This window comes from Platichthys flesus, chromosome 14, assembly GCF_949316205.1.
Source record: "Platichthys flesus chromosome 14, fPlaFle2.1, whole genome shotgun sequence".
In the NCBI taxonomy this organism is placed as follows: domain Eukaryota; kingdom Metazoa; phylum Chordata; class Actinopteri; order Pleuronectiformes; family Pleuronectidae; genus Platichthys; species Platichthys flesus.
Window position 1 is genome coordinate 10,510,613 of NC_084958.1, and position 27,419 is coordinate 10,538,031.

Below are 27,419 nucleotides of genomic sequence, written 5' to 3' on the forward strand. Positions count from 1 at the left end.
GCACAGTGGCCTAATTAAAGGGACTTTCATTCAAATTAACACACACACACCCCTCTGATGATCCATTAGCTGCACAATGGTCAAGACAATGCTTCTCTGTCACACACACACACACACACACACACACACACACACACACACACACACACACACACACACACACACACACACACACACATTCTATTTTCAGGGGGGTAAAGCTGGGTTTAGATTTAGGGAATGCCATAAAAATGTCAACGGGGGAAAAGAATGCCTATAAAATCTCTGCTATCGCTCCCTAGATAAGACAACAAGTTGCAATATAGTGAATCTCTGAAGGCACCACCACTTTATCTGCGGCTGCAACCCCCATCCACGCAGAGCGGCACATCTACAAGCAGATTCCTCACTTTATCTCTTAAAGCTCTTATCCAGGGTTGTTGTGTGTCCTCTCCTCTTCTTTATCTGCTTTTGACCCTGGGCTTTTTACCGTGACAGGGGTGTGAAAGTCAGCTTGACCTCTCGGGGTAACCTCGAACACAAATCACCATGTGCTCCACAAAGCGCGGAGACAGACGCCCTTTGAGAAATGAGCAATGACCACAAAACGGTAACCTTTATTCCCAGCACAATAAGCTGCTCTGGAGCAAGCCGCTTCGCAAGTATACCCAGGATCAAAGCAGGTCTTCCTTTTTTTCTCAAACGGAGGAGGACAAGGAGAGCCGGTCTCGCTTTGAAGAAACAAAGCTCACCTATGTGCTGCTATGTAAAAATTGTGCACTGGAGTTTAAAAACTTTGGGAGGCAGCGTTCGGTTGCTTTCTAAAAGACAAAGGGTGGGCAGGCGATGGGCTTGTTTGTATTTGTTGCAGGGCTTCGGGGTAATCTGGTATTGCCGGAGTGGTTTTTGTGGCCTTGGGGTCACGCTTTCTGCATCTCTGAGGAGAGAGATCCTCCACATTCTTCGTGTGTGTGTGTGTGTGTGTGTGTGTATGTGTTTGTGTGTGCATGCTGCCCCACACAGCCCACTCTCTTTGCTCTTTGACTCCAATGGCCATATAAGGCAGCCGGCACCATGGTAACCGCAGGGCCTGAATAGCAGTGTCAAATCCCTGGGAGCGCACACACACATACACTCACACACACACACACACACACAAACACACTGCCCCCTCCCCCTCTGCATGCACTCCCTCCCACTCCCTTGCTTTCCTTGATCTCTCTCGCTCTCTCTCTCTCTCATACACACACACAAATAGGTTAGAGGAAAACAGGCAGGAGGAGAAAAGAAGAACGAGGAGGGGGGGGAAAGAGCAAAGGCTGAGAAATCCAGCCAGTCTCCGGCTCTGGCCATTTTCTTGAATCAGAATTTGATTTGTGGACTGAGAAGCTGGAAGGAGAGAGAGAGAGAGGGGGAAGAGGAGCACCCATCCTTTCCCACCCCCACCTCCTGCCAAAGGGAAAGGCTTCACACACACACACGGACACACACACAGGGACGGAAAGCAGCACACAGGGCTAGGCCGCAAGTCATTAGTTCTTGGTGGGCAAGCATTGACAAAAGGTTGGAGGGAGAAGCCTGCATGAGTGCCCGGAGAGGAACCACAGGAACCACGGAGGGCTGAGCAGGCGGACTCTCTGCAGCTTTATTTCATTTTTTTTTTTGGTTGAAATTTCCTGAAAAGGAAGCAGCACAGAGGATACTGTCACAGCCGAGGACTCGTGCTACAACTGGCGCTGAAGAGAGAGAGAGAGAGAGAGAGAGAGAGCACTTCCTTGTGTTGGGGGATCTACTCGCGTTGTGTATTTTGGTCCACGTCGCCTTGACCGCTGCTGCAGCTGGCTGAGCCCTGAAGGAGCCCGCGGCCCCCATGACAGGGATGCTGCTGCTGTGTGGACGTCAGGTTGAATTTGCTTGAGCCGGTGTCTTCATTGTGGGTCAACATGCTGCAGCTGAGAGGATTACAGCACGAGAGGAGGCGAGCTGCCCTCTCCGCCTCGCTGGATGGAAGGAAGATCTAGAGCGAGAGGAGGATCGATCTGCCAGCGAGGGAAGCCGGAGACGCTGCACATGCATGCGCTGACACCGAGGTAAGCTTGACACCATTTTCTCGGAGGCGAACGTGTAGCCAGACAGTTCCCTTTTAGAGAGGAGGGAGGATCGGTGCGAGCGGGGACACATTTCGGTGTGCGGGTTACTTTAAGGAGGGGTGGTCAAAGCCTCTCCAGGCATGTGCTAAGGCGAGCTACACCGAGGTCTTTTTTCAGCCATTACGGTTGCTACTGAGGCAGAGCAGGAGGTGTGAGACTGTGTTTACGGTAAATGATTTTCACCTCGAGAGTTATTTGCTTGTAAATACCCCCCCCCCCTCCTCCTCTCGCGCTCTCGCTCTGTATCATGTGTTCTGTGTGTTTGACTCATTGTTCCCTGTGAAAGGTTCCTCGTCTGAGGGCGTTCGACCGACCGGCCGTCGTCTCTTCAACCATCTCAGGGAAGAACAGAGGAGGACACAACGCGCAGTGGTGGAGTTGGATAAGAGGAAGAAAAGGACAGAGTTGGACTGGGGGAAAAACCCACACAGGCAGGCAGAACTAAAAGTTGCCACAGTGAGGACTGTTTCCAGGTCATAGTGAAGTGGGAGGAGACTCGACTGCTCTTGTTTTTTCTGCCGAACACCCTCCTCCTCTACACCAGAGTCTTCCCTCCTTAAATCGGCCTGTTCAGTCTGAGGACTGGTTTCCCCTCCGACATAATCAAGCAGCCAATGAGGGCACAGCCGGGCTGATAAGACTGATCGTCTCCAGGTGAAGGCCACGCGCACCCTCGGGACTTCTCGGGTCTCTAGACATTGATGTTACCCTGACAGCACCCAGGAATCTTGGCTGCCTGTTTTCCCTCCGCGGTGGTTCGGTAACCAAGCGATGGCCATGGTGAGTGGGGGCTGGGGAGATCCAAACGGGGGCACCAACGGGCTGGGGGACAAGAGCTACCTGAGGGGGGAGGAGGAGGACGGCTCCCCGCAGGCGGGAGGCAGCGACATGGAGGCCGGGGACGACGACAAGGCGTGCGTGGTGGACTGCGTGGTGTGCGGGGACAAGTCCAGCGGCAAGCACTACGGCGTGTTCACGTGCGAGGGCTGCAAGAGCTTCTTCAAGAGGAGCGTCCGACGCAACCTGAGCTACACCTGCAGGTGAGCGGGGCATCTTGGGTAATGGCGTTCAGATCCGTGGTTGTGTAGTTCATAAACGTCCTGCAGAAAAATGACTGTTTGTATTCGAGGTCCACACACGGTTGTGTACCCATGTGTGATGATAAACAGTTGATGCTGAAGGAGGATGTGAGTCATATAATGAGTTGTAGTGTCTGGCTGCTGTCTCTCTTGCACGTACACGAGCCTCGTGGCTGTGTTCAACAACATACTGATGTCAGTATATTTATTCCTAAACATTTCTATAGCTTGTTGATTTAAATAAAGGGTAAAATAATCAGTTGATTCAGTTGTGGATCTAGGATTTTTCTAAACCAGGGGCCATATATTTATAGACAGGGTCCAATGATCCAACATCAATGCACAGTTCCTGATTGAGTAGGGTGCACATTTGACTGCTGGCTCTATAGTTTTGAGCAAAGATGCACATCATTTAAAAAAATGTTTTTAATGAGTTCCTTGTCCAAGCCATTGTGTTAAAAGATTACAAAAAGTAAATGTATAAAAGCAATACTGACAGGACAGGCGCCAATCAGATTCCATTTGGGTTCAGTGCCCCCTTAAAACCCACCACTGGATACACCCTTGCCCAAAAAGTCTTGGGCCTAAAAATATTCAGAATATACTAAATCCTTTTATTCATTTATCAAGCACAACATATTTTTGTCACATATGCAGGATTTTCAGATTGTATTATACTGAACAATATATTTCATAAAGGAAGTCAAATATATTATCCAGCCTTAATTCATAATATTAAATATGATTGAATCTGTCCAATCAATTATTTTAGAGTCAATCATAGACCTCTGTCATTCATTAGCCTTTTAAAGGGATGAAGTGTCATATTTCATATGCAGATTCATTCAAATGTATTAATTGTGATTGAGTTACCTCATACATTTATAGTTCTAGTCTTAGGGCTACTGCAGCTAATGGATATTTCCTTCATCAGTTCAACTGCAGACTAAGTCATATTTATCACCGCAACACTTCTTTTCACACATTCATAAGCCTGAAAGAAGCATCACTTACACATTTGTCATGTGGTTTTTGACAGTTTCAACGCTGTCACTGAAGCATATTTCAATACCAAGAAATTGTTGAAGTGTAGCAGGTAGTAGCTACCAAACTCGATGTACTAAATAGGACGACTGTTGCAAACGTGCAGGGGGATTATTTCTACCTTGACTTATTTGAAATTATCGTGTGTGTGTTCACAGGTCGAACAGAGAGTGTCAGATTGACCAGCACCACAGGAACCAGTGCCAGTACTGTCGCCTGAAGAAGTGTTTCCGTGTGGGCATGCGCAAAGAAGGTATCTGTCCATCCCGATCCATAAATCTTTCATCCTTTTATGATCCTGTAGAAAGTGTGTGAGAGGCACTGTATCTGTTGAAAGATCTCTAGTTGATCTGATCATGGGAAAAAGGAATATATTTGGTTTAGCGAAGAGCCTCAGAGACTCTCCTCATTACTCCCATCAGCTGTTTTAAAAAAAGGAAACCGAAAAATCAATCCTAGTTAAATTAGCTTTTGCCATTATCTTGCCTCTTCAGCTCTGCGAGCTCCAAGGAGCAGGGAAAATGCCACACATGGGCGTCTTGGCCCTATCATGTCGGAGCTAGCCATGCGTGTCAGCTCAATGCCATGTACTAAGTGGCTTAATCTAGTGCCTGCGTAAGAGTGACTGAGAGGGATACAGTGCTAAGACACCTGCGTCCCAGAGCCTTAAGCCCCTGGTTGAAGCTGAAGCAGAAACCTCTGACTTGTTGGCTCGATGGAGAAGAATCCAATATGGGGATTTTTCACCTTAAGTGGCAAAGCCCTGGCAGCACATTACTCAATATCCTGCTGGTAGAAACACACATACACCAATAATGAATACATACCTTTCAACTAGTTACCGATAGAAAATGTATTTCTGTTAATAGGGCTTTTTTTTGTGATCTTGTGTTTGAGATGCCTTTACGTAACACTCACAGATCATAAACATGCTAATTAGACACTTTATGGCTCCCTACAGAGAAATTCCCTGACACTGACCGCCCCCACAGGGAGGTCAGGGGTCAGATTCAGTAACAGAGCAGGATTCCTCTGCCTGGAAGAGATTCAGTGTCTTACTCAAGGACACAGTTGCTTACTCCATGAATTCATAAACCTGAATGGATGAGTCTTCTCTTTTTTTTATATATATATAAATATTTTATATATATATATATATATATATATATATATATATATATATATATAGAAACGGTCTCCTGTGGGTAAAAAACTGCAACAACATGTTGTAAATTGTCCTTCAGAATTATATCGCAGATAGTAAAAGTTCTAATAGAAAGGAAATTCTTGACTCATGCATGTAGATTAATCTAGAATTTAACGATGAGGGATCAGTCTTCTCGATTGTGCCTCCTTTTAATTTAAGTGAGTAGTTTCCTAATCACGTCAAACCTGTCTGCTGATAATCTGACGTTCACCACTCGATGAACTCCGTTTTAACTTTTTTTCCTTTTATTTTTACCTCCAAATCCCCCCCCCCCCTATCCTCCCCTTGTCCTTCACCATTTTCTCTTGTCCTCCTCATCTTCTCTACTTCTCTCCCTCGCCTCTCCTCTCCTCCCCTTTGTCCCCCAACCTAACTACAGCAGTTCAACGCGGTCGCATCCCACCTCAGCCGAGCCTCAGCCCCTCCATCACACCTCTAGGGGGTGCCGGTGGCCTTGGAGGTGGTGAGTTTTACAACAACAACAATGGAGGAAGTGGCGGAGGTCAGCCGGTGTCGGAGCTCATCTCTCAGCTGCTGCGAGCTGAGCCATATCCGAGCAGTCGCTTTGGGCACCAGTACAACCAACAGGCCGGTCCAGATAACGCCATGGGAATCGACAATATCTGTGAGCTGGCTGCTCGGCTACTCTTCAGCACCGTGGAGTGGGCCAGAAGCATCCCTTATTTCCCTGAGCTGCCTGTTTCCGACCAGGTCAGTGGATTCAATCTCATATAAAAGTATAAAGCAACATTGATGAGTTTCTCCGGTTAACAGAGAGTAAATAGGCTACAGGAAAACAACTGTCCTGAAAAGGGTGGAGGAATCATGTTTACATCAAGAATGAATATACAATGAACACAGTGAACATTAAAAATAGATGATAACAGTGTAGGGGCATCTGATTAACATGCCATCAAATCCACAGGTGGCTCTGCTGAGGCTGAGCTGGAGCGAGCTGTTCATCCTCAACGCCGCCCAGTCGGCTCTGCCGCTCCACATGGCTCCCCTGTTGGCAGCGGCCGGCTTCCACTCCTCGCCCATGTCCGCAGAGCGTGTGGTGTCCTTCATGGACCAGGTGAGGGTGTTCCAGGACCAGGTGGACAAGCTGACCAGGCTGCAGGTGGACTCCGCTGAGTACAGCTGTCTCAAGGCCATCGCTCTCTTCTCACCAGGTGAGTGTCTCATCTGCTCTTATTGTACATTCAAGGAAGCCACTTTAAAAATGTTTCTCCAGCAAGTGAGTGTCACACGTCTATGAATTTGTTGGATTTGTGAGATACAAATGTAAAAGACCAGCGGCTTAAATATATTGGCTTTTACACATCCTTCACACCAAAAATGTAAATCTGTAAACTATCTATCACCCATTACAAAAAATATTTATTGTCATAGGATAAACATACTTAAAGGGAAGGATAAGAGTAATAAAACTAAGTCTGGTTATAAACACCCAGTACACCTCAAGTATACTGCAAGACCAAATGCACACAGACATGCTTCCTGCGCACTGGACATTCAATTTGCACGGTCCGAGTATGATTTCATTGACTGGTAATTGCAAACTGCACTAAAGTTCCGGCCTCAACGATGCGCCCGGCTGCCCGATAATTTTTCTTTGTCGATTACATTTTAAAGAATGTAATTAATTATTTTATTATGTAGGATGCCTGCTTCACCCACCTGAACCAGCCTGCTTTTTAACCTGAAATTTCAATGATCCTACCAAACCGACCCAAGGATCAACTGCAATCCCTGCATCCCCATTCTCTAGTGTGTCAATATAAAACAGTGCAAGTTAATGGATAATGTCATTAGACTGTCCCTGTCTGGTGAACATGTGATTGGTATTATCCAAGCACAGGATTACTCAGAGCCCCAGAAGACATTTAAACACTAAACCATTAAACTGATCCTCATGTGAAGAGTGTTGGTAACAGTCAGAAGGAAACCTGCTATGGCCCCATCTCCTGGCATACTCATGAACATGCAGTAATATTTAAATTCTGTATAATTGGTGCTGTCCATAGACTGGACAACATGAAGGGTTCCCAAAAGAGAAGCCAAAGAGTCTCGATTGCCACCTGGTGGTTCCCTGCGGTAAAGATGGAAAATCCCACCTCCTTTGTGGATGGGGCATGCAACTCAAAAAGTCCAAGCAAAAATACATTTTTCGTAAATATATATATCGGAGTGCTATTTTTTCCAGTTTAATTATAGCACTGTGCATCTAATTCTTAGAAATAATTATGAACGCCACCTTTTTAAAATGTTAAGCTCTCTTTTTTTGTATCTTAATGACCACTGGTAATAGTTATGTTTTGATTTAGTAAGTTTGGTTTCCTCACACAACATTACTCTATCAGATTATTGTCTAGTATTTCAAAGTGCCTCTCAGCTCATCACGACTCTTTATGTAACCTGCCCACACTATTAAGTAACCGTCTCTCCCTCCCTCCCACTCAGATGCCTGTGGTCTGACAGACCCCGTCCACGTGGAGTCTCTGCAGGAGAAGGCTCAGGTGGCTCTGACGGAGTACGAGAGGATGCAGTACCCGAGCCAGCCACAGCGCTTCGGCCGCCTGCTCCTGCGCCTCCCCGCCCTGCGCGCCGTGCCCGCCAGCCTCATCTCCCAGCTCTTTTTCATGCGCCTGGTAGGAAAGACACCCATCGAGACGCTGATCCGTGACATGCAGCTCTCCGGAAGCTCCATCAGCTGGCCCTATGTCCCAGGACAGTAGCGTCCCCCTCACCCTGCCGATGGACGAGGTCTCCCTTTGGGATTAATGACGACAAGGACCCACAGGAAACCTCCTGACTCATCACTATCCATCTGTGTGGTTAGCAAACTGCAGTGCCAGCTGGCCTTCACACAAACTGTACTGTAACTGCTCTATTCCCCCCCCTCCCCTTATGAAACAAGCCCTCTGTCTCCACCCGGGCCACCAGAGAAGACAAGGGAGCCGGTGCCAGGCGGGATCTGACTTGTTGCCAACCTGGTTGTTTCGGGGCCAGGTCTCAGGCCAGAGAACAGCTCCTCATGCTGCGCTCCGATATGGCCTCCACAGCCAGTCATGTCACCACCTACGCACCATAGCGAATAAAGACGCTGCAGTTGTCATGTAGAGGGGAGCACCACCCTGCAGTACAAAACTGCCCCGTCACTAAACGTCAGCAGTGGGCTCATTTTCCATGACTCGACATTTGTGAAACAGTGATGTTTTTAATCACGACATTACAATCATAATCATACTGACTCTTAATCGAACAGTTAAACGTATCAGAAAGCGGTGGTTGGGCTATGAACATGAATATAAGACACAGGACGGGCCTCGCTGGTGAAAAGAGGATTCTGAATCCACCGCTCTCTTACCTCAGTGCTGGAGGAGGATGCCGACGAACTGCTCAGAAGAATCGGAAACTTAAATACAAAACCAAGGAAAAACTCACCAAAGTCTAACTAGAAAAATGAGTACAAAGAGCGAACTGAGAGAAATTGAGCTGATGGGACTCCTGTGACTGCCTCACCATCCAGTGAACCATGCATTTAACGTCATTCACAGGGCTCACTGTCGCTGTACGATTTTAAGAACGAAAAGCCACAGTTACACGAGAACGGACTAATACCTCACTAGACATCAGAATGCTTTCGTCTGATATTTCCTAAACACAAACCTCTGTAAATGTCGTTCACCAGAAACCGCCTTCTTTTTTGACAACTGCCTTGTTATTCAGTCTGAATTTGGGACAGCGACAAAACAGGAAATGAGTCCTATGAGTGTTACAAACATTCGTCTCGTACCTTTAAAGAAAGAAACCACACCCAAAGTGATTTTAGTTTATGGTTTGATTGAGTTTGACCGAGTTCAGCTATGACATTTTTTTTTTTTTTTCTAAAGAAACATCAGGCTGACTTGCAAATTTAAGTTCCAGTACGTTATCGAAATCAACATAATGAGTTCAAATAAAGCTGGTGATTCAAGAGTTTATAACCAACGCAACCAGTCAACCAGTGCTGTTTCTGGAGGCATTGATCCCCTTGACAAATGTATTGAAATCAATGTGTGTGTGTATATATATTACAGCCAGCTTTGTCCTCTTGCATGTTCAAATGTTGTTTTGGATCTCTGCTAAGTTGAGACTTTCCTTCTTTTACATTCTGTAATTCCAGATTCATTTGAAAGTGTTGCTTTCTCTGTTAGTTCCTAAACGTTTTTCTTTTTTCTATATGTATTTACATGAAAAATACCTCTGTCATCTGTTCAGACGTCCACACGGACGCTGACCGTCATGCCATTGTGACAGCGGCCGTGACGTAGACATGATCTCATATCGAAGACATCGGAGTCGGAACTGCACTGAGTGACGACCTTGTGTTGAATGAAGGTGCACTTTGAGGATTTTCAATGCCAAAATAGATCACACGGTCTGTGACGAGTTAAGAGGAGACGGGGCTAGCGATTTTTGCCGGTCCACATTGATTTTTACCTCAGTTTACGGAGTCACTTGTTGATTTTAAACCAAATAAAATCAACACTGAATAGAACTGTTTCAGCATTTACATGAAAATGACAAAAATTAACAGATCGGACATCTTGATCTGCCGCCGCTCTTTCTGAAAGTTATTTGGGTGTTCTTCATTTCAGGCAGCGATTCTCATAAAAACATGTCGTAGAGAATGAAGAGGGAGAGAGAAAAAACAAAATAAATATACTATTAATGTTTTCTTATCTTTGTGTTACTGAGTTCTTGAGTTTTAAAAATGTCCTGTGTATGGCAATGTTATTAAAAAAAAAATCAAAAGATGACCGTGTCTTTTGTTACGTTTGTTTCTTTTTTCAAACTACTTGAAAAATTGTAATTACATCTGTATGAAGAATGCCAAATAAACACTGCAACATGTACCATCGAGGCATAAGTGTATTGATACAATTGTTTTAATTCTTATTTACATGATCAGTCATCTTTGTCCTCGCTCATGTCTATCTTCACACTATCTTCATACAAAAAACTTTCATTAGGCCCTAAAATATGATCTCAACTGCTGCTGAAATGAAACAAAGGTAAATATGCAAGGTTCGAAAAATTCCAACATGAAAACTGCCAGTTAGACATTTACAATCACACAGGGTAAAGTCCATAGCTCGCTTTATTCTGACGGCTGCAAAGCTAATAAAGTTAACATAGGGGCTGTAAACACTGAGTGCCAGAGCTGAGATTGAGTTTGTCTTGTTGGGCTGGGCTGAACTGTTACACTTCAAACAGCAGTGAAACTGTATTGCACTGTCAGTGTTCATCCTCGGTCGTGTGACCCGAATGGCTGACACTAACAAAGACCCTGGTCGTAGATCTTTACCAGACGCTTGATGTGGAAAAGCTTTTGTCGAAGTTGTTTGCTCTGCTTCTTTTTGGCTTGATAGTCCGGTGTCTATAGGAGAGAGAAGATATTTAACTATTAACATGATCAACTCTAACAGAAGTGGCCACTAGAGACGTTTTCAGACACAAACTACAATTGGGTCTGGATATTTCCAGGAGTTTGTAACATGCAGAACACACCAGGAGATAGTCCGGTTCAGACACATTCATAACAACACGTAACATGTCTTTAACAGCTTTATAGTTTCACATGATGCCACAGATCTAAATGCACTCACCCTTTTCAGGTACTTCAGTCGGTTATACTCCTCCGCCACACCCTGACAATAGAAACACACAATCCATCAGAAATTGTGTCATAAAAAATGTAAGTACTTTCGGAAAAAATGTAGCCCATGATCTAGTACATCTTCAACCCTAATGAAAAAAAACACACAAACACGGATGAATAAATAAACGATCTGCATCTGAGTTATCCCACCCTCCTGTTCACCTGGTATTTCACGGAGCTCTCGTCCATCGCGTCCAGCTCTCGGCTCAGCTTGTGCATCTCGTCACTGACGTTGTCCATGTCGGCACAGAGCCTCTTGTACCGGGTAAGATCAGAGTCGAACTCCAGCTTGTACTGCTGCCGCTGCTCGTCTGCAGTTATCTCTGGGTACAGCCTGCAGTGGGATATTAATGTGGAGACATGGAATTATTATTAAATAAAAACCATTGTGGGGGCTATGGCAAATATAGAGGGGGAAAGTCTGATTAACTTAAAGTCAATCAAACAGTCGGCCAACTTAAAGACGCTGGTGATAATTAACAGTGTTTGTGCTTTTACAGCATTTTTATCAAATAGTATGAAAACTGTGTTTCAGGAAACAACACAGTTTCACGTAGATTCTTAAATTCTTTCATTTGGGCTTGACCAATGTTAAAAAAATATTGACAATGATGCTGTTAAATAAAATGTTTGCTCATATTCAACATTGTAGAGTTTCAATGTCCAAAACATCCCAAATAATATATTATTATGAATGATATTCAGCCTAAAATATTGGAATGTGCCCCATTTCTATCTTGCACCTCCTAATTTTTTTTTTACATGATACAGCCCCCCCCCCCCCACGGTAAATCAGCAGAGCAGTACCCACCTGTAGAGATGAGTTGTGTGATCCTGGTCCAGTTCATTTCCGGTGTCTCCTGTGGTGTATCCGGTTTCGTACTGGGACTCAACCATCCCCTGAGCAGCGGGCCGCGGCTCTCGATCTCTCCTCTCTTTCCTCCTCACATGCTGAGGAGGAGGTTTTCGGACGCTGTCAGGCTCGTCCGAGGAGCTGCTGGAGTAAACCGTGACCCTGCTGTTCTGGTACAGAGGCTCAGCGCTCACGGGTTTACAGGTGTCAGCAGAGAAACTGGGGGCGATGCCACATGTGTAGATGAGTGAATGCACATACGTGGTTGGACGTATACACAGCCACGTCCATACACACTTTACAATTTAGGATTACTTAGAGCTGGAAAATTGGGGGAAACATTTTAACCAGAGATACCAAACATTATTGGTTGTCATGAATAAGAGGCCATATATATATGTCATGCTACATTGCTCCAGTCTTGGCAGGTTGAAGCAGTTAAAATTCTAACCTGCTGGTGGCGCTAGAGTAAATGTCAGGAAATCAAGTCTTTTTTGGCACTATGAATGTTCCCTACACAAGTTTCATGACAACCATCAAACAGCAGTTGAGATATTTAAGACTGGATCAAAGTAGAGGACTGACAAATAAACAACAGGCCATTATCGACAGCATCAAAAGATTTCACCTAAAAACTGTTCACAGAATCATTTACTCAAGTGTTGGTATACAAAAGTGGAATTATTATGAGAGTATCAGTGCTGAGGTAAACTAATGAATATTTCTGAGCCCATTCTGTGACTTTTTACAATTTGAAATCAAACATCACAACATACTTCTTTCACACAGCTTAAGAGTAAACAAAAACAAACAGAGCCTCATTTTTATCCTCATTGTGTCACGTTTGAATCATCCCCACCATACTGCGGCTGTGACCATCTCTCACCTGTTGCTCTTGTATTGTCCCTCGCTGTGGAGGCTGACTGTGGCGTTGCTGTAGGAGACCACGCTGTTCCCCACCCTGAGGTCAGGCGCCCCTCTCTCTGACGCAACAACAGTTGGCGCATGCTGCATGCTGCGCATGTCTCCATCAGAGTTCACCTGAGACAGCGTCAAGAAAGTCAGCATCAATTTGTTTAATGTCGACCCTGGTTCATTTGATTCTGTTTATGTGGAGACGATAGAAAATCCACAACATCAGATCATACAAATGATTCGGTTTTCAATATTCGGAGGTATGAAACCATATTTAGCCCCACACAAGAAAATCTTGCGGAGGATTCAAATGCATTTTTTATGCTGGTAAAACAAGAGCAGTTTCTCTACTCAATGCGTCAAATGAGCAGCAAACGGAGGAGTTGTTTTAATACGGATGAGCACAATGATGAGAGAGACCGTGTTAGTGCCAGACATGTGCACACATGGCCAGACAGATACAAGGACACACACCGACACACGGCAGTAAAAGAAAAGGCACACATCAGCCCTGCAGGGCAGAAGTCTCCTCCTCCAGGTTTACCAAGATCATCGGTGTCTCGTGTCAAATATTTTCTTTCATCAACTATCAGAGAAAAATGGGAAATTTTTTAAAACTGTATTACCCTGTGTGTGTTACAGGTTGTGTGCCTTTATCACCACCACATGTTTGTTACTTATGTATCAAACATTATGCTTTTCCATTTTTTTCCTTCTTCATCAGGTAAACATGCAGCAGAGAACCAGTTCTCTTTTCTCTCTCTCTGTGCTGATCAAACAGAACAGCTACATTAAAAACACACAACATTACAAATACCATGCATAGCCTAAAGAAAACACCCTTTAAATGAGACAGGCCAAACACCACAGCTACATTGTACCTCACATATACTCTGCTGTCATACTGTCTAATGCATCATTAATGACTTCTAGTCTTTGACCTATTTCTGGATCGGAGTGGAGCCACAAAGGATGAGGATCTAGTGAGCTAATGTGAGTGTCTGGCAGAAGCAGCCTGTGATACGGATCTCATGAATGTGCCGGCGGAGGACGATCCGCCGCGTGGAAAAGAAACCTCACAGAAACTGCAGGGAATGTGTAAAGGGGCTGTGACTGCAGAGTCCACTCAGTGTTTGGGAAATATCACTTTCTGCTAAAGCTAAAATCAGATTCAGAAAGTCGTTATTGTCATTGTGAGTGCTGGTAAATCAGGAGCTCTCCCTGTCTTTTGTGCAATCAAAAACAAACTTGAATTAAAAAGAGCACCCAATGAAATACACAATATCATAAAAAGATATATATATCACACAAAACTATAAAGCTAAATATACTTTGATATGGAAGTGAGGAATGATATAGTACTGCCCTATGCGTATTAAAAAAAACACTACAGTATTACACGTGAATGATGATAGTATAGAGTATTGCACAATGAAAAACTGTCTTTCAGTGTATATTTGAGGTCAGTGTAGTGATGACCCTGGGGAAGAAACCACATCATGTTTATCCCCTTTAGTTCTGTCCTGCTTTTTGAATTTGCTCCTATCATTCAATGCAATCAACACATGCAGGAAAATGATGCAGTGCTTCTTTCTAATGTATGTATCCTACGCTCCTCTCTCATTGGCCACAGCATGCGTTAGATGAAAATGTGGCACAAAACACAGGGAAATTGGTTCTTTGCCAGGTGTCTCATCCTCACCAGTGTGTGCCGGCCGCCCCACAAACTGAATCATTCAGCGCCAGCGTGCTCTGTCGGGTCTCCCACGGCAACACAGAGGCAACTCAAGCCTTTTTATTCATTATACATTCCACATACATTATATATGCCTCCCTGCAAGGCAAAGCATCTTCCCCGAGATACAAGAGTGTCCCAGAATGGGCCGTGCGTCTCGATGTGATAGACACGCTCTACAGTGATAGGCAGTATGTAGGCCAAGGCCTCACTGGATAAACTGAGTGAAGATGTTTCTCCCCTCTCCGTGATGAGTCACGATGGACATGATACATTCATAAAACACTGCAACGCTAATAAGTGAATCGCTGCTAAATACCACGTGAGGCTACGGCTGTGATGAGCAAACAGCACAGCTTTCACAAAGGTTCTACAACCATGAGTACCTGCTAAAGGTGGATGCTGCTCCTGATAGTATTTAGCAAAAATATTTAACAAGATATTTCTGGAACACAGAGTCATGCATATCTTTTACTGAAAATAAAGTGTTTTTGTGTTAAATACTACCCACAGGCCAAAATACAAAAAGGGAAGATTATTTTTTTGTTTGAGGGCATTTTCTTCATTTTTACATATATTTTCAAATGTAGCTTTTACAGGCACCTACATGATACCCATCTGTTTTATGTCAGTCTCCTTCGTCTCCTTTGTCTGCAAAGAGGTTTACATTTGACCTACAGCATGTTTTACAGAGATGATTTGGCCCTAAAGCTGAAAAACTGGAAAATGTCTTCAGAGATCCTTTATTTCTCCTGTAAAAAATCCCCCTTTTCCCATGTGGATGTAATATTTCAATGCTTGAATTGGTTTTACCAACATCCTACACATTCACAGAAGCAGCTTTGCAGATTCCCACACACAAGTGCTCACTGCTGAGTGAGGAGGTGCCCATCTGTGAGTAGAGGGTGTAAATCCTTCCAATTTATAAGAAGGTCATAACATAGAGACGTCCAGGACATTTTACTCTATGTTAACATTGGTCTGTTAGGTTCAAGACAGTTTGAAACACTAGGTGGCGTCATGAGCCATTTTCAACCCACAGCTTTTGAAAAAATAAATTTTGGCAATAAATGTGCCATAAAAAATAGCAATAAAGTATTTCATCAACTAACGATCATAATACATAACATATCAAACAAAATCAATCATTACGTCAAATAGGATTATAATAATGTAAGGGTTAAAATGTTAAAAAAAGACTTCACCCAAAAATGAAAATTCACTCATTATCTATTTCACTTTGCCGATGGAGGGTTGGGTGAATGTTTGTGTCCACAAAATGGGTTTCAGGGGTAGGAGTCACAATTTACCCCAATTGTGTTGGATTTGGCTGTTTACCTCTGAAAATCCAAAAGTGTTTTGTGGGCTCAAACAATTCACCAACTCCTCCATCGCCATAGTGGGGAGTAAATAATGAAATAATATCAATTTTTAGTTGAACTATCCCTTTAAGCGTTTCCTCTTTGGATGAGAAACACAATGACTCATTTACACAGTTTATCACCATCCTTTAAAAATGTGTGCGCAGGAAATGTGTGTGAGATAAAAACCTGTTCAAACAAGTTGTAATTTGCCGCCTGGCTCATTACTCTAAAGAGTGTCGTGACCTCTGTCCTTTCTCAGGAGGTCCTGAGGTGTTTCTTGTGGATATTATGTGGTTTCTGTGCCGTCGTTATCACTTGTTGGGTTAATGATCAGTCAGAGTGAAACCTGGGTGTGCCGCAGATAAACACAGACAGTCTCTGAGTCAACAGCAACAAGTAATGTGAGCGGGTGAAACCCTGCAGTCACTAAAAAGACACAGATCAAACAACAACTTCATATCAGCAGTGAGACTAAATATGTGCTAGAAAAGACCAACGATGAGTCTGCAAGAAGTTATGTAACTCGGCCTGGAAGTAATAGAGAAATAGACAGAAGCAACATGGCCTCTATCAACTCAAACTAAATCCAAGAACTTCTAATGCAAACATATTTGCAAACAAGTCATTTTGGAGAACTTGGCGCAGTAACCAATTTTCAGATTTTTCAAGGTCCCAGTGTGGTCTGGAGCCTGTTCCCTGCTGACATTGTTTGAGAGGTGGGGTTCACCCTGGACGGGTCCCCAGCAGAAGAAATACATTCAGAAGAGGGAGAGCTTTCACTTACCCAGTCCTGCACGTCTCGCCCCTCCGCTGGTCTGACCATTGGATCGTCCCAGTAGATGTTAGGCTTGCCGTGGCGCCAAATCTTGCTGCGGGTCTTGTAGGCGAAGTAAGCAGACAGGGACAACGCCAGCACCACCATCAGACCCAACACTAACGCGACCGCCTGAGGGAAGGAAGTAAATGATAGGGACCAGAATGCAATCGAAGACATGGAGATAAAACAGATCAACTGAGCGAACCTCTTCAGGGTCCATGTAGCAGTAGTGGTGCAGGTATTGATTGAACATGGGGAAACCGCCTGGAAACCCGGCTCCCACGCTGCCGCTGAAGCTGGGGCTGCCCTGGATGTTCTGGCACATCATCAGCATGGGGTTGTACAACATGCTCTGTGAGCTCTGAGACATCGGGTTCACGCCAATCACAAAGATGATGTCGATGATTCCCTTCAACGACAGAGAGGCTCCATCACTCCATTGATTTGTTCAAGTATTTTAACATTGGACACTACCTACCATCAAATTTGTATATTTTCTTCTTTTCTTACCAAGTGTAATATCTGAAGGTCACATGTAATAGTATCACTGTGTCTCAGTGTCAGCTAAAGGAATACGAGCTACGGACAGACCAGCAGTGAGATTTGATACGACTGCGGTTTTTGACCCGGTCATTTAGATATTTCCGGCTGAGGATAAAGTTCAGGAGTTCATTTCATCTTTCCTTTCATTCTTTTCATCAACAGTGGATCTCATAAGCAAGTCTTTTGTTTTGTTTTTGTAACCATCTCACAGCTCTCATAGAGTAATAGGTGCATGGATCACGTGAATATTGACCAGATTACTAGACACACATTTCCTTGTAATCTGCTGGTAACTGGGAAATAGGCAACTGTTGTGTTGAACAGTTGTTGAACCTCCATGTTTCTACAGTAGCCCAGAGTGGACAAACCAAACCAAACTATGAATTGGTTTGTGTGTTTTGTCTTGTGTCTCATATTTGTACGTACCCTGAATGCCACTGTAGTTTCCCCATACTACAGTGGGATGTGGGGTTGAAATATGCAACTTCACTTCTAATGTTTCTAAAATGTACAGACTGAACTCAGCGGCAGAGATGAGGCTTAATAGACCAGAATGCAAAGCGTCTACAGCATGGTTACCTGTGTAACGAGTAAGACTCTTGAAGTTCAAAACACTGGAAACACTTTATCTCTCGTTCTCTTATTACATCTCTGTGGACAGTATAACCTGTGATCCATGGATATATATATATAAAGGCTCATCCGCGTTTCCGGTCAACGCAGTCGAACGTCCGCACATGGCGGCCATCTTGCCACAGGCAGCTCGCCCACCCATAACATTGTGTTGGTAGTGGTACATGTACTTTTTAAATAAAAAAATAAAAATAAAAATATTGATGTATATTTGTAAAGGGAAATCTTGTACCTATATAAAACATTATTCTATTTTTTAGAAAATAACATAATTATTCATAAGTATGCAGTGGCATAACTACATCTCTGACGTTTGTAACAAACCGAACCATTTAAAAATCGAATCGAATTTAGCAAGTTATGGTTATTTAAAAAGTACGTACCACTACAACACAATGTTATGGGTGGGCGAGCTTCCTGTGGCAAGATGGCCGCCATGTGCGGACGTTTCGACTCTGTTGGCCGAGACATCTAGACTTTATATATATCTATGCTGTGATCAGTCATAATTTTGTATGAGGCAGACTCACCTGAAGCACGGCTAAGATGATGTCACAGATGAACACAGTCAGGTAAAACCTGCACCCCCTCATCGTCCGGGACCGCGAGAAGCTCCCCACCAGGAAGCCCAGTGAAACCAGGAAGTTAATGGCTGCCATTGAGATCATTGCTGACTTGGCGGACTGTGGCGTCATGTAGGAGCCGCCATAACCGTAGCTGCCACCGTAATATCCAGACCCGGCCCCTGCACCGCTACCCGTAGCCCCAGCAGCGAAACCCCCATACCCAAATCCATTCATATCCCACACCAGGGTGGAAGCCACGCAGGCAAAGATGAGGAAACACATGAGCACGGTGGCGCCCTGGAAGGTTTTGACAAACCCCGGTGGTGAAAACCAGCGGTAGAAGTGTTGAGGCCTCCCCTCCATGTGGTGGGAGTCTGGAGGGAGATGGTAGTCATACTGGCTCTGAGGGGAGTGGAGGCTCCTCGTGGGATAGAAGCTTTGAGACGCGGTGCTGTACGGTGGGCTGTAGACCGGGGGGCTGTCATACATGGTGGATGATGCTTCAGTTTCATCTGGAAGAGAAAGGAAACATCAAATTAAAGCAATTCTTGGTAAGAGTATGTCCTTGTTACACATAGTGTTATACCAATGCATAACTCAAGCCCTTTTCAGATATGACCTCTAGAGGTTTTCTCCGGGGGAAAAAACATTCACAACAAGGACCTTAGGTATAATTCAGCTGTAGAAATCACAGTGTTCTGTGTACAGCATATTGCCACTAGTGGTGGCTGCTATCTACTCAGATCTTGTTGTCTTTTGAAGTTTATCTATTTGAGACTTCTTCTAATTTCTAATACATCGCCTCACTCTCACATGGACTCACTCTGACATTTTACGGACACTTTATTGCAGGAAAGGTTCCAGAAAATGTCTGCAACAAGTGGCTCGGACATTTGAGTTCTCACATACAACCCCTCTGCAACGTTTCTGGAAAACTCCTGGAGTTCAGTGCCTGTCTGAAAGCAGCTTTAATATTGACATTTACAGCTTTAAACACCCCCGCCTTTCGTTCACCTCAGCCCATCCCTGACCCCACTGTTCGGTATCGCTGACCCTCACTTCATAACTCCTGAGCAACTCAACCCATCGGCCTTCAATAATTCAGTCCGACAGCCGATAAGAGGCGAGCCGGGGCAGCCATGCGTGGTGTTTACTGCAGGGGAAGAACTGCAGACAGTGTTCCCTCCCTGTGTGTAAGTTTACCTGTGTGTACCTGCTGAGTGTCAGCACCCTGACAGAGAGCGCTGAGGGAGCCATGGACTAAACTCAGTCAGCTGTGGATGAGCTTGTTTGTGTTGTTGATCATTTGCACATCTTATTTAACTTTGCAAATCTTCTCTCGAGAAGGAAAAAAACACCACAAACAACATATAACTTTTAATCACAGCCCAACCAATTTGATGGTTGGATTCTGAAAATTAGCTTAACAAAACCAGTCGATATGAGCCTTTCACAGAGATCATCTCAGCTCTGTTTGCCAATTTAATTTTACATGAACAATGTAGAAGAGATGCATTTATGTTTACCTTAATTCAATATCTATGTATTTGTGTTCTCTTTTTATATAGACCTAAATCTGTGATTAATCTGTCAATTATCAACCCTCAATTACATTTCCTTGTATCATTGCCAAATATTGTAAATATATATCAGTTTTTTTGTACTCATTATCATTATAACATAAACCAGGCTCAATTTTTTTATGTATCACTATTCTCTCTGCTTCATCCAAAGGAAAATAAATTGCAATAATATGGATGTTGAAATTCTGCCGGTTTTCCGAAGGCTTTTTAGGGTTAATTATTAACACATGAAAGTCCAAACTTTCAAAAGGTCTAGCTGAGCAAACACAACGGAAAATATCCATTTAAATGTTGTACGATTTCACAAAACAACCGTTAAGAACTTGTATATTACAGAACTTACCCAACACCAGAGGAAAATGATCTTCTGTGCACCAGTCCAGCTCAGCCGCCCTCATACCTCCTCATTCATGAACGTCCGTTTAAAGCTATATCCTTCACCTACTGTCATAAACCTCATCATTGTCTATGGTGGAGACTTTCTCCTGTAAAAAAAAAGAAGCTTGTAAATGAAAGTGACTGTTCTGCCTGACTCACAGCGGAGCAGCAGAGTGACTGAGTCCCAGCTGAGAAACTCTTCACCTGCCTCTGACTCACCTGCTGCTCCCACGGCAGCCTCTCTGACACTGACACAGACTGCTGCTCAACACACACAACACTCCAGTCTGCACAGGGACTATTTGTGTTACTTTGTTATATTGTAAACTGTCTATATTCATGAAATACTGAAACAGTTGATTGATTGGTGGATCGTCAAGTATAATTAAATTGATTAATAGAAATAAATCTAGACTTTCATAGTTAAACGTTTTCCATTTAAACTAGCTAGTGCAGTGCCCATTCTAAACCTGCCTGTTTGTAATGCAGAGTTTTTTATTTAACAGTGTGTGTGCAGAGTGAAGTTAGAAAAAATTCATCCTAACTGGTTTATCTGCACTAGTCACTGGTTTATTTAAATGTAACACAACTTAGTATTGAAGGTATCACATGTCCAAATCACACCAAATTCTGACTTGCAATTACAAAATACTGATAATTTCATTGACCAATCGATAAATTGAGAAAATGATTTGCTGATAGAAGATTATTTATGGGTGGCATGGCTTCTCACAGCAATAGGGTTTCCGGTTCGGTCCCCTGGTCAAGGTGTCTTTCTGTGTGACGTTTACCAGATTACTTAACTGATCTTTTTCATTCATCACTTTAACTGTTTTAAACACTTCACAAGTGCCAGTAATCACAACCTTAAAAAGACCTCATGCTGCACCGCTAGTGTTTATCCTCCAGACATTTGAAGACAGGTCGATTGTGCCAAAATTAGAAAAATAAGGTAAGGACAGTGGACATTAAAAACTGTTAATAACTAAAAACCCATTGTGGGCCAAGTAACTAAACAAAGCAGATCACGTTTTGTTAACATAGGACCAACCATTATACAAATTGAAAATAATAGACGGCACACTAAATGCAAGTGCAAACAACTTTATTGTAAAAAAATTATACAATTGCTTCGTATAGAAAAAATTTGATTATTGGCAGAACTTGAATCTGAAAGCATACATTGAATCAACAAGGACACGTGAAGCGAGTAGATTTGTTGGGCCTCCTTTTTTTCTTCACTTTGTCATTGTCTCCTGGTCAAAAGTGTGGATCCTTTTTTTGAGGTGGCTTAATTTGGCCTTCAGATAGTCACAGCGTTCCTTCTTCTCCAGGAAGGCAGGGTCCTGTAAACCAACAGACACACAAAACAATCAAATGATTAGTGGCTGCAAACTTAATTACCAAGATCTGTCTTTTCAATTTCTCTCTCTCTCTCTCTCTTTCGGCTGAAGTCTCGTCTGATTCACTCTGTAATGTAGCTGCAGCATTAAATGACTTTTTCCAAAGTGAACCACATTTCATAATGGAGGCAACATTATTTGCATCAGTGGGCAGCTTTATTGAAAAAGAGCAAACAATGCACCTGAGTGTTTACACAGCAGTAGAAATCCTAATACAGCTATGATTTAACCGTCATGATTGGAAAATAATTATTTTATTACTTCAGCTTGAGCAGACACAGAGCAGACTGGTGCCCCTTCATTTTGCACAAAATCCATCACTTACACTCTTTTTCTGCCGATACTTCTTCAGAAGGCTTTGAATCCTCCGCCGATCCTTGAGGAAAAAGAAAATGATACACAACAGAATGTGATGTGAAACATACAACAGTCTGCATTGTACAGAAACACATTAATTATCATAGGTCATTTGTAAGTTAGTGACCATTTGACCACAAATTATCTCTAGGAATCATGTCAGAGAAATCAATTATATAATATATGCAAGTAGTTAAATACAGTTGATCACTTATCCATCTCACCTCGTGGCTACGTCCCTCTCGGAGGACTCCTGTCATCATGGTGTCCAGCTCTCGGAACTTACCGAGCGTGGTGCTGATGTCTCGGTAAAGGTCTTTGTATTCCTGATACTGGTCACCGAAAACTGCTTTGTAATTCTCCCGTTCTTCCACAGAGCTGATCTCTGGATACTTCCTACAGAGAGATGTGGCATCACATCAAAATTGAATGTACATAGAGAAATCCTCCACATCAAGCATATAAAGCAACACTGGTAAACCATTTGACGGTAGCTGGTTAGTTTGAAGGTAGCTGGTTATTCCCACTCCTCCCCCTGACGTCTGCTCTTGTTCCATGTAACTTTGGTGTTTGGGTTCGAGCTCAGATGTAACTGACTGATAATCGCAGCTTAATTCAACAGACCTGACCCAGCAAGTTGAAGAGCTTAATGCTGAACTGTAGATTAGATAAAAAGTCTTTGAAATCACACAAAAAAAACTGTGATTATCTCAAATATTCACAGACATACAAAATTTAAAGATTTCGAAGCAGAGTTTGGTGTAATTGTTACAGCTTTCTGGTTTAGGAAGCCAGTTATCATGGCGATCATCCACCAGCTGATCACTCGCACACAGAGCCCAACATCGCGAAATGTGGCTGCAGAGGGCGCTATTGCTTGGTAACAAGCTACACAGTGTTGCTTTAAATGTTCACTCACATGATGTAGTCTGCGATGATGAATGTTTTGTGAGTGTATTCAGACGTTGTGTCTCTCTTCAGACTGACTGGGTTCTTGTGGACCTCAGGGACAAGTGAATGTGGACCGATATGGTCTTTATTCAGAGATTTATCCATTTCATCCCTGAACGATATCCGTTTTGTTTTGGTAGTGGCCAGTGGGATGGACTGGTGAAACCCCTCCCGAGGCTAAAGGTCAAAGAGAAAGAGCATTAGTCGGAAAACTCTAAACCATCAAATGAATAATGCATGTTGGCTGGTGTCATTACAAGACGCTCTGAGAAACCAAGGGACAAATTATCGGTTACATTGTTAGATCCCTCAGTGTCAGTTGCTTGTAGTGGTTCCCTCTGTTAAAAGCAGACCTCTCTAGTGATAACAGCACTTACATGTATAACTGTTTCTTATAATTCAGAATCAGCATCATACCACCACCTTTTTGAAGTTATTATAAAAGCTGCATTGATGAAGCAGCGTGGTATCAGTAGGAAATGTACAGTACCTTTAGTTGGCTCTCACATCTATATATTTGTAAAAAGTGGACAACATGGTCAACAAAGTCAAGAAAAACTTTTGCTTTGGGAAAAATCCTGGCCGACTGCCACAGCATCACCCAGCAGGAAAACGCTTACATATCAATACTGACGGGCAGCATGCTCCCTGCAGATTGTCTTGACTGACTCAATTTATTGGATTTGCTCTGCCACTGTTATTTGTGGGGGCTGTTGCAGACGCATTTGCAATCAATATTAGTATCACTTACTGTTGTCTGCAATAATGTGGCATTTGACATGACACAAATACCTGAAATGAGCCGACAAGATGATAAACTGATAAGAGATCTGCAAAGATAAATTAAAGATAAAGGAAGCAAACAAAGGTGTTTCCGTTTGGGGTTTTTGTTTTGACTTTTACATTCTTGTTGCTACATGCACATGTATGAGATGTCTCGGCCCTCGTAAGCACCTCCCCGTAGGAACCTTGGAAATTTAAACATGACAAAATGAAAAAATAAGACTTCATATTTGAACTCTACCTTATTCCCAAAGTGCTCTCTCTCCGTACGTGCAGCCTCATGCCTCCACATCTTCAGACAAACCAGGAAGCTTCCCAGATACAGAGTCATGTTGATGAAGACGAAGGCCGTTCCCGCCATCTGTCCCCCATCAACCCGACACAGGTTGGCCATGATGGGGTTGACGCCCATCGTCATGAAGCACAACCCCCCACGGTTCAAGTCATTCAGGTATACAATCCCTGCCGCCATGTAGAGCAGGAACAGCGCCACGTTGATGAAGGCTTCCGTCAGAGGCCACCAGGGGGCGTCGAGGAGGATGGTGCGATAATACATGGTCATCCCCACCGCCAGGAGACAGAGGGTAATGATCCAGGTGACTCCAACTACAGCCAGGACGAAGGGAGTCATGGGGCCTCTGTAGCTGTATCCGGACACTCCGAGCCCGTTGTTGTACGCATCGTTATGGAGTCCGTACATGTTGGACCACTCACTGTCTTTCTGGATGTAGGCAATGACACAGGCCAAGACCATGCCCCCAAACAGGAGCTGAAGTCCAGCCAGAAGTCGAAGGAGGCCTGGCCAGGACTTCAAGTAGGAGTACTTCTGTCTGTAGACCTCCAGCTTCTCAGCGTATTGCTCTGCAGGGTGGATGCTGCTGAGCAGAGACTCCTCTCCTGGGCCTCGTCCAAACTCATCAGTGGGGCTCTCCCTGAGCAAAGGCTTATGGGAGTTCTGGCTGGATTCGCTCAGCGATCCCGCCCAGTTCTTGCGCTCGAGCAGTGGACTTACAGGAGGACTCACCCTGGTCCCGTTAGGAAAGATCTGGATCCCTGTCGTGCTGGTCTCAGAGTCGCTCTCTCTTGCCCATTCATGGAGGATGCCCCCCCATGACTGAGGGATGAGGGACTTCAGCTTGTCCTTCATGCTCCCTTTTTTGTCATCATCTTCTCCTGCATACGGTGGAGTGCTGGATGTGCGGCCTGTTGAGTTTCCATCTTCTGTGATATCATCTGGTGGGGGTGTGTGAGTGACCCACACAGGTACCGAAGGATCAGGGATGGAGTTTCTCTTACTGGAGGAGGACCGGGCCTCACTGTCAGGCTCTTGTCCCTTGAATCTGCTGCTCCAGCTCCTCATGCTGAAGTCTGATGATTCAGCGAGACAGACGTAATCGAATCCTTATGAGACATGGGGAGGGAGAAACTGCACAGGGAAGAAAGATAAATTAATATTTGTAAGAAACACAAACATATAATCATATGCTCTGAAATCTATCACGTTTAACAGCACTAAAAATGTTTATTTGATTCAAAACAAAACAGGGCAAGAGTCAGATTATGAATTTAATTCGACCGTTCATAAACCTTGGTTGTATAAAGAAGTGAGACATGATAACCCTCATAATTTGTTTTTTGTTATATTCCATATTTCATTGCCACTGCCATTTGGTTCTGAGGGAACTTGAACCTAATTAACACATTTATGGATGCAAAATGCTGAAAGACACTCGAATGCTGCACAAAATTTCTTTGATCATTTTGAGAAAGTCCTCTCATATACATTATGCTCATCTGATCCATTGTTAGTAACAAAATATTGTTTATAGGACCTGTACACTTGAAAAACTCTTCTACATGGCCTGTATATACTTATTAACGCAATAGATCCACATTTTATTTGGATCGGCACCAAATAAAGATCATTCCCCTAAACATGCTTAATTTCTTTTGATCAAGATCAATGACTGATTCTCTGACCCAATGAAAATGTCTCGCAATGGGTGAGAAAGTGAATAATGATTTCCTGGATCAACACCCTGATGCCTTATTTTTGCATAATCCTGCTAAAACAATAAAAATAAAAAGCCGAAAATAACACACACCCTGGCAAAGATAACAAACATCTTAAACTTGGACAATCTCATATCAGCTTTACATGGTTAAGTCATCTAACCAGTAGAATATAAAAGAAATACAGGTGATATTCATAGTCGAACATAATGTGACAAGTGGCCAGTTTTAAAAGGGTTCTTATTGAATGTGATCCAAAGGAAATCTATGATGCCTGCAATGATTGAAAAAAGGAAAGATTTCTAAAACACACATGCACCGTTTGTGAAATGGTTACCTGCGATGTGAAGTGTTGAGTGTGTGATCGTCGACACTTGGCCCAAAACAATGTAACAGTGTGTGTCACAGTGTGTAACTGCAGCACAGCTCAGACTGCACTACTGACAGGAGAGTTTAAGTTGAGCTGTGACTCAGAGAGCTGCTGCATGAGCTCTCAATACACAACAGTCATGACACTGTCACAGCATATCACCATGGAAACACATTAATAACTCACACATTAATAAGCTTAGACTCTTGATTTAAAAGAATACCAGCCTAGCTTACCAGTTTGACCCCGACTCGCCCCTCTGGTTGATGGTTCTCGTAGGACTTTTGGCTGTTTGTTTTTAACGGAACAGGAACTGATACCTACTGTAAAATGGCCGCTGTGTCCGCCAGGCCCACTCAGCTCAGCCTCTTCAGTCTCTCAGGTGACTCACTCCGGGTGCTGGACGCTGCGTTCAGCACACACAGAGCGATTGGCCAGTTTGTGTGTGTGTGTGTGTGTGTGTGTGTGTAGGGGGGGGAGTTAGAGTTTAAACATTAAACCTGAGCCGCCCCTGTGCTGGTGCTGACTGGCACTACTCGGTTAATCCGTGGGAGGGAGAGAGAGAGTGTGTAAGAGAGTAAGAGGTTAAACTGTTGACATTAATAAAATGGAGGCGAGTAGGTGGTAAGTTAACCTGAAATGATGCATGTAGCCCACAACATGAGCTTCAGAAGAGCCTGGGTGTCCATTTAGGCTGCTGGGACCTCGATTCATGGCATTTCATTGATAAGAAATTGGTATAAAAAAGTATAATCCACTCAAACATTGAAGTTCTGCCTCTGGAACTCTGTACAGTGCATCTAGCAGCCCAGAATGGTGGTACTTTACGCATTAAGGGTATCACTTTAGACCATCAAAAAACATCAGGGAGATTACACTTACTTTTAGAGACAAGCGTGTGTTTGATATCAGCTCAACACGATCAATTACATCTCATATCTAAGATCTGTGAAATACGGCTTTATCATCCTGTTATGAATTATTCATTC

At 43.6% G+C, this 27,419-nt stretch overlaps 2 protein-coding genes across 4 annotated transcripts; one reads left to right on the forward strand and one right to left on the reverse strand.

Moving 5' to 3' along the window:
* Nucleotides 1–1,228: 1,228 nt before the first annotated feature.
* Nucleotides 1,229–10,368, forward strand: nr2f6a (nuclear receptor subfamily 2, group F, member 6a). 3 transcript variants are annotated; one of them, XM_062405141.1, is made up of 6 exons: nucleotides 1,229–2,069; nucleotides 2,416–3,169; nucleotides 4,411–4,505; nucleotides 5,839–6,170; nucleotides 6,385–6,631; nucleotides 7,923–10,368. In XM_062405141.1, the coding sequence occupies exons 2-6, from the start codon at nucleotides 2,901–2,903 to the stop codon at nucleotides 8,195–8,197; spliced, it is 1,218 nt and encodes a 405-aa protein (XP_062261125.1). In that variant the 5' UTR covers nucleotides 1,229–2,069; nucleotides 2,416–2,900; the 3' UTR covers nucleotides 8,198–10,368. The 3 variants fall into 3 exon arrangements, with proteins under 3 accessions (XP_062261125.1, XP_062261127.1, XP_062261126.1); XM_062405143.1 differs by having other exon boundaries at nucleotides 5,842–6,170; XM_062405142.1 differs by lacking the exon at nucleotides 1,229–2,069 and adding an exon at nucleotides 2,134–2,297.
* Nucleotides 10,369–10,375: 7 nt separating this feature from the next.
* LOC133968897 (uncharacterized) lies at nucleotides 10,376–26,856 on the reverse strand. The gene is made up of 15 exons (XM_062405144.1): nucleotides 26,667–26,856; nucleotides 24,289–25,473; nucleotides 23,233–23,441; nucleotides 22,538–22,709; nucleotides 22,282–22,332; nucleotides 21,796–21,899; nucleotides 21,443–21,444; nucleotides 18,557–19,104; nucleotides 17,056–17,259; nucleotides 16,818–16,979; nucleotides 12,906–13,060; nucleotides 11,978–12,238; nucleotides 11,329–11,500; nucleotides 11,114–11,155; nucleotides 10,376–10,884 (listed from the first exon to the last, which is right to left on the reverse strand). The coding sequence occupies exons 2-15, from the start codon at nucleotides 25,405–25,407 to the stop codon at nucleotides 10,783–10,785; spliced, it is 3,303 nt and encodes a 1,100-aa protein (XP_062261128.1). The 5' UTR covers nucleotides 25,408–25,473; nucleotides 26,667–26,856; the 3' UTR covers nucleotides 10,376–10,782.
* Between the last annotated feature and the right edge of the window lie 563 nt (nucleotides 26,857–27,419).

What these genes read in the sequence shown, in the direction of transcription:
- nr2f6a (XM_062405141.1), top strand. Translation starts at nt 2,901, where the DNA reads ATGGCCATGGTGAGTGGGGGCTGGGGAGATCCAAACGGGGGCACCAAC. An exon ending in AACCTGAGCTACACCTGCAG is followed by an intron (nt 3,170 to 4,410) that starts GTGAGCGGGGCA and finishes GTGTGTTCACAG; the next exon opens with GTCGAACAGAGAGTGTCAGA. An exon ending in TGTGGGCATGCGCAAAGAAG is followed by an intron (nt 4,506 to 5,838) that starts GTATCTGTCCAT and finishes ACCTAACTACAG; the next exon opens with CAGTTCAACGCGGTCGCATC.
- LOC133968897 (XM_062405144.1), bottom strand. Translation starts at nt 25,407, where the DNA reads ATGAGGAGCTGGAGCAGCAGATTCAAGGGACAAGAGCCTGACAGTGAG. An exon ending in GAGAGCACTTTGGGAATAAG is followed by an intron (nt 23,442 to 24,288) that starts GTAGAGTTCAAA and finishes TTTGACCTTTAG; the next exon opens with CCTCGGGAGGGGTTTCACCA. An exon ending in CACACAACTCATCTCTACAG is followed by an intron (nt 11,501 to 11,977) that starts GTGGGTACTGCT and finishes ATCCCACTGCAG; the next exon opens with GCTGTACCCAGAGATAACTG.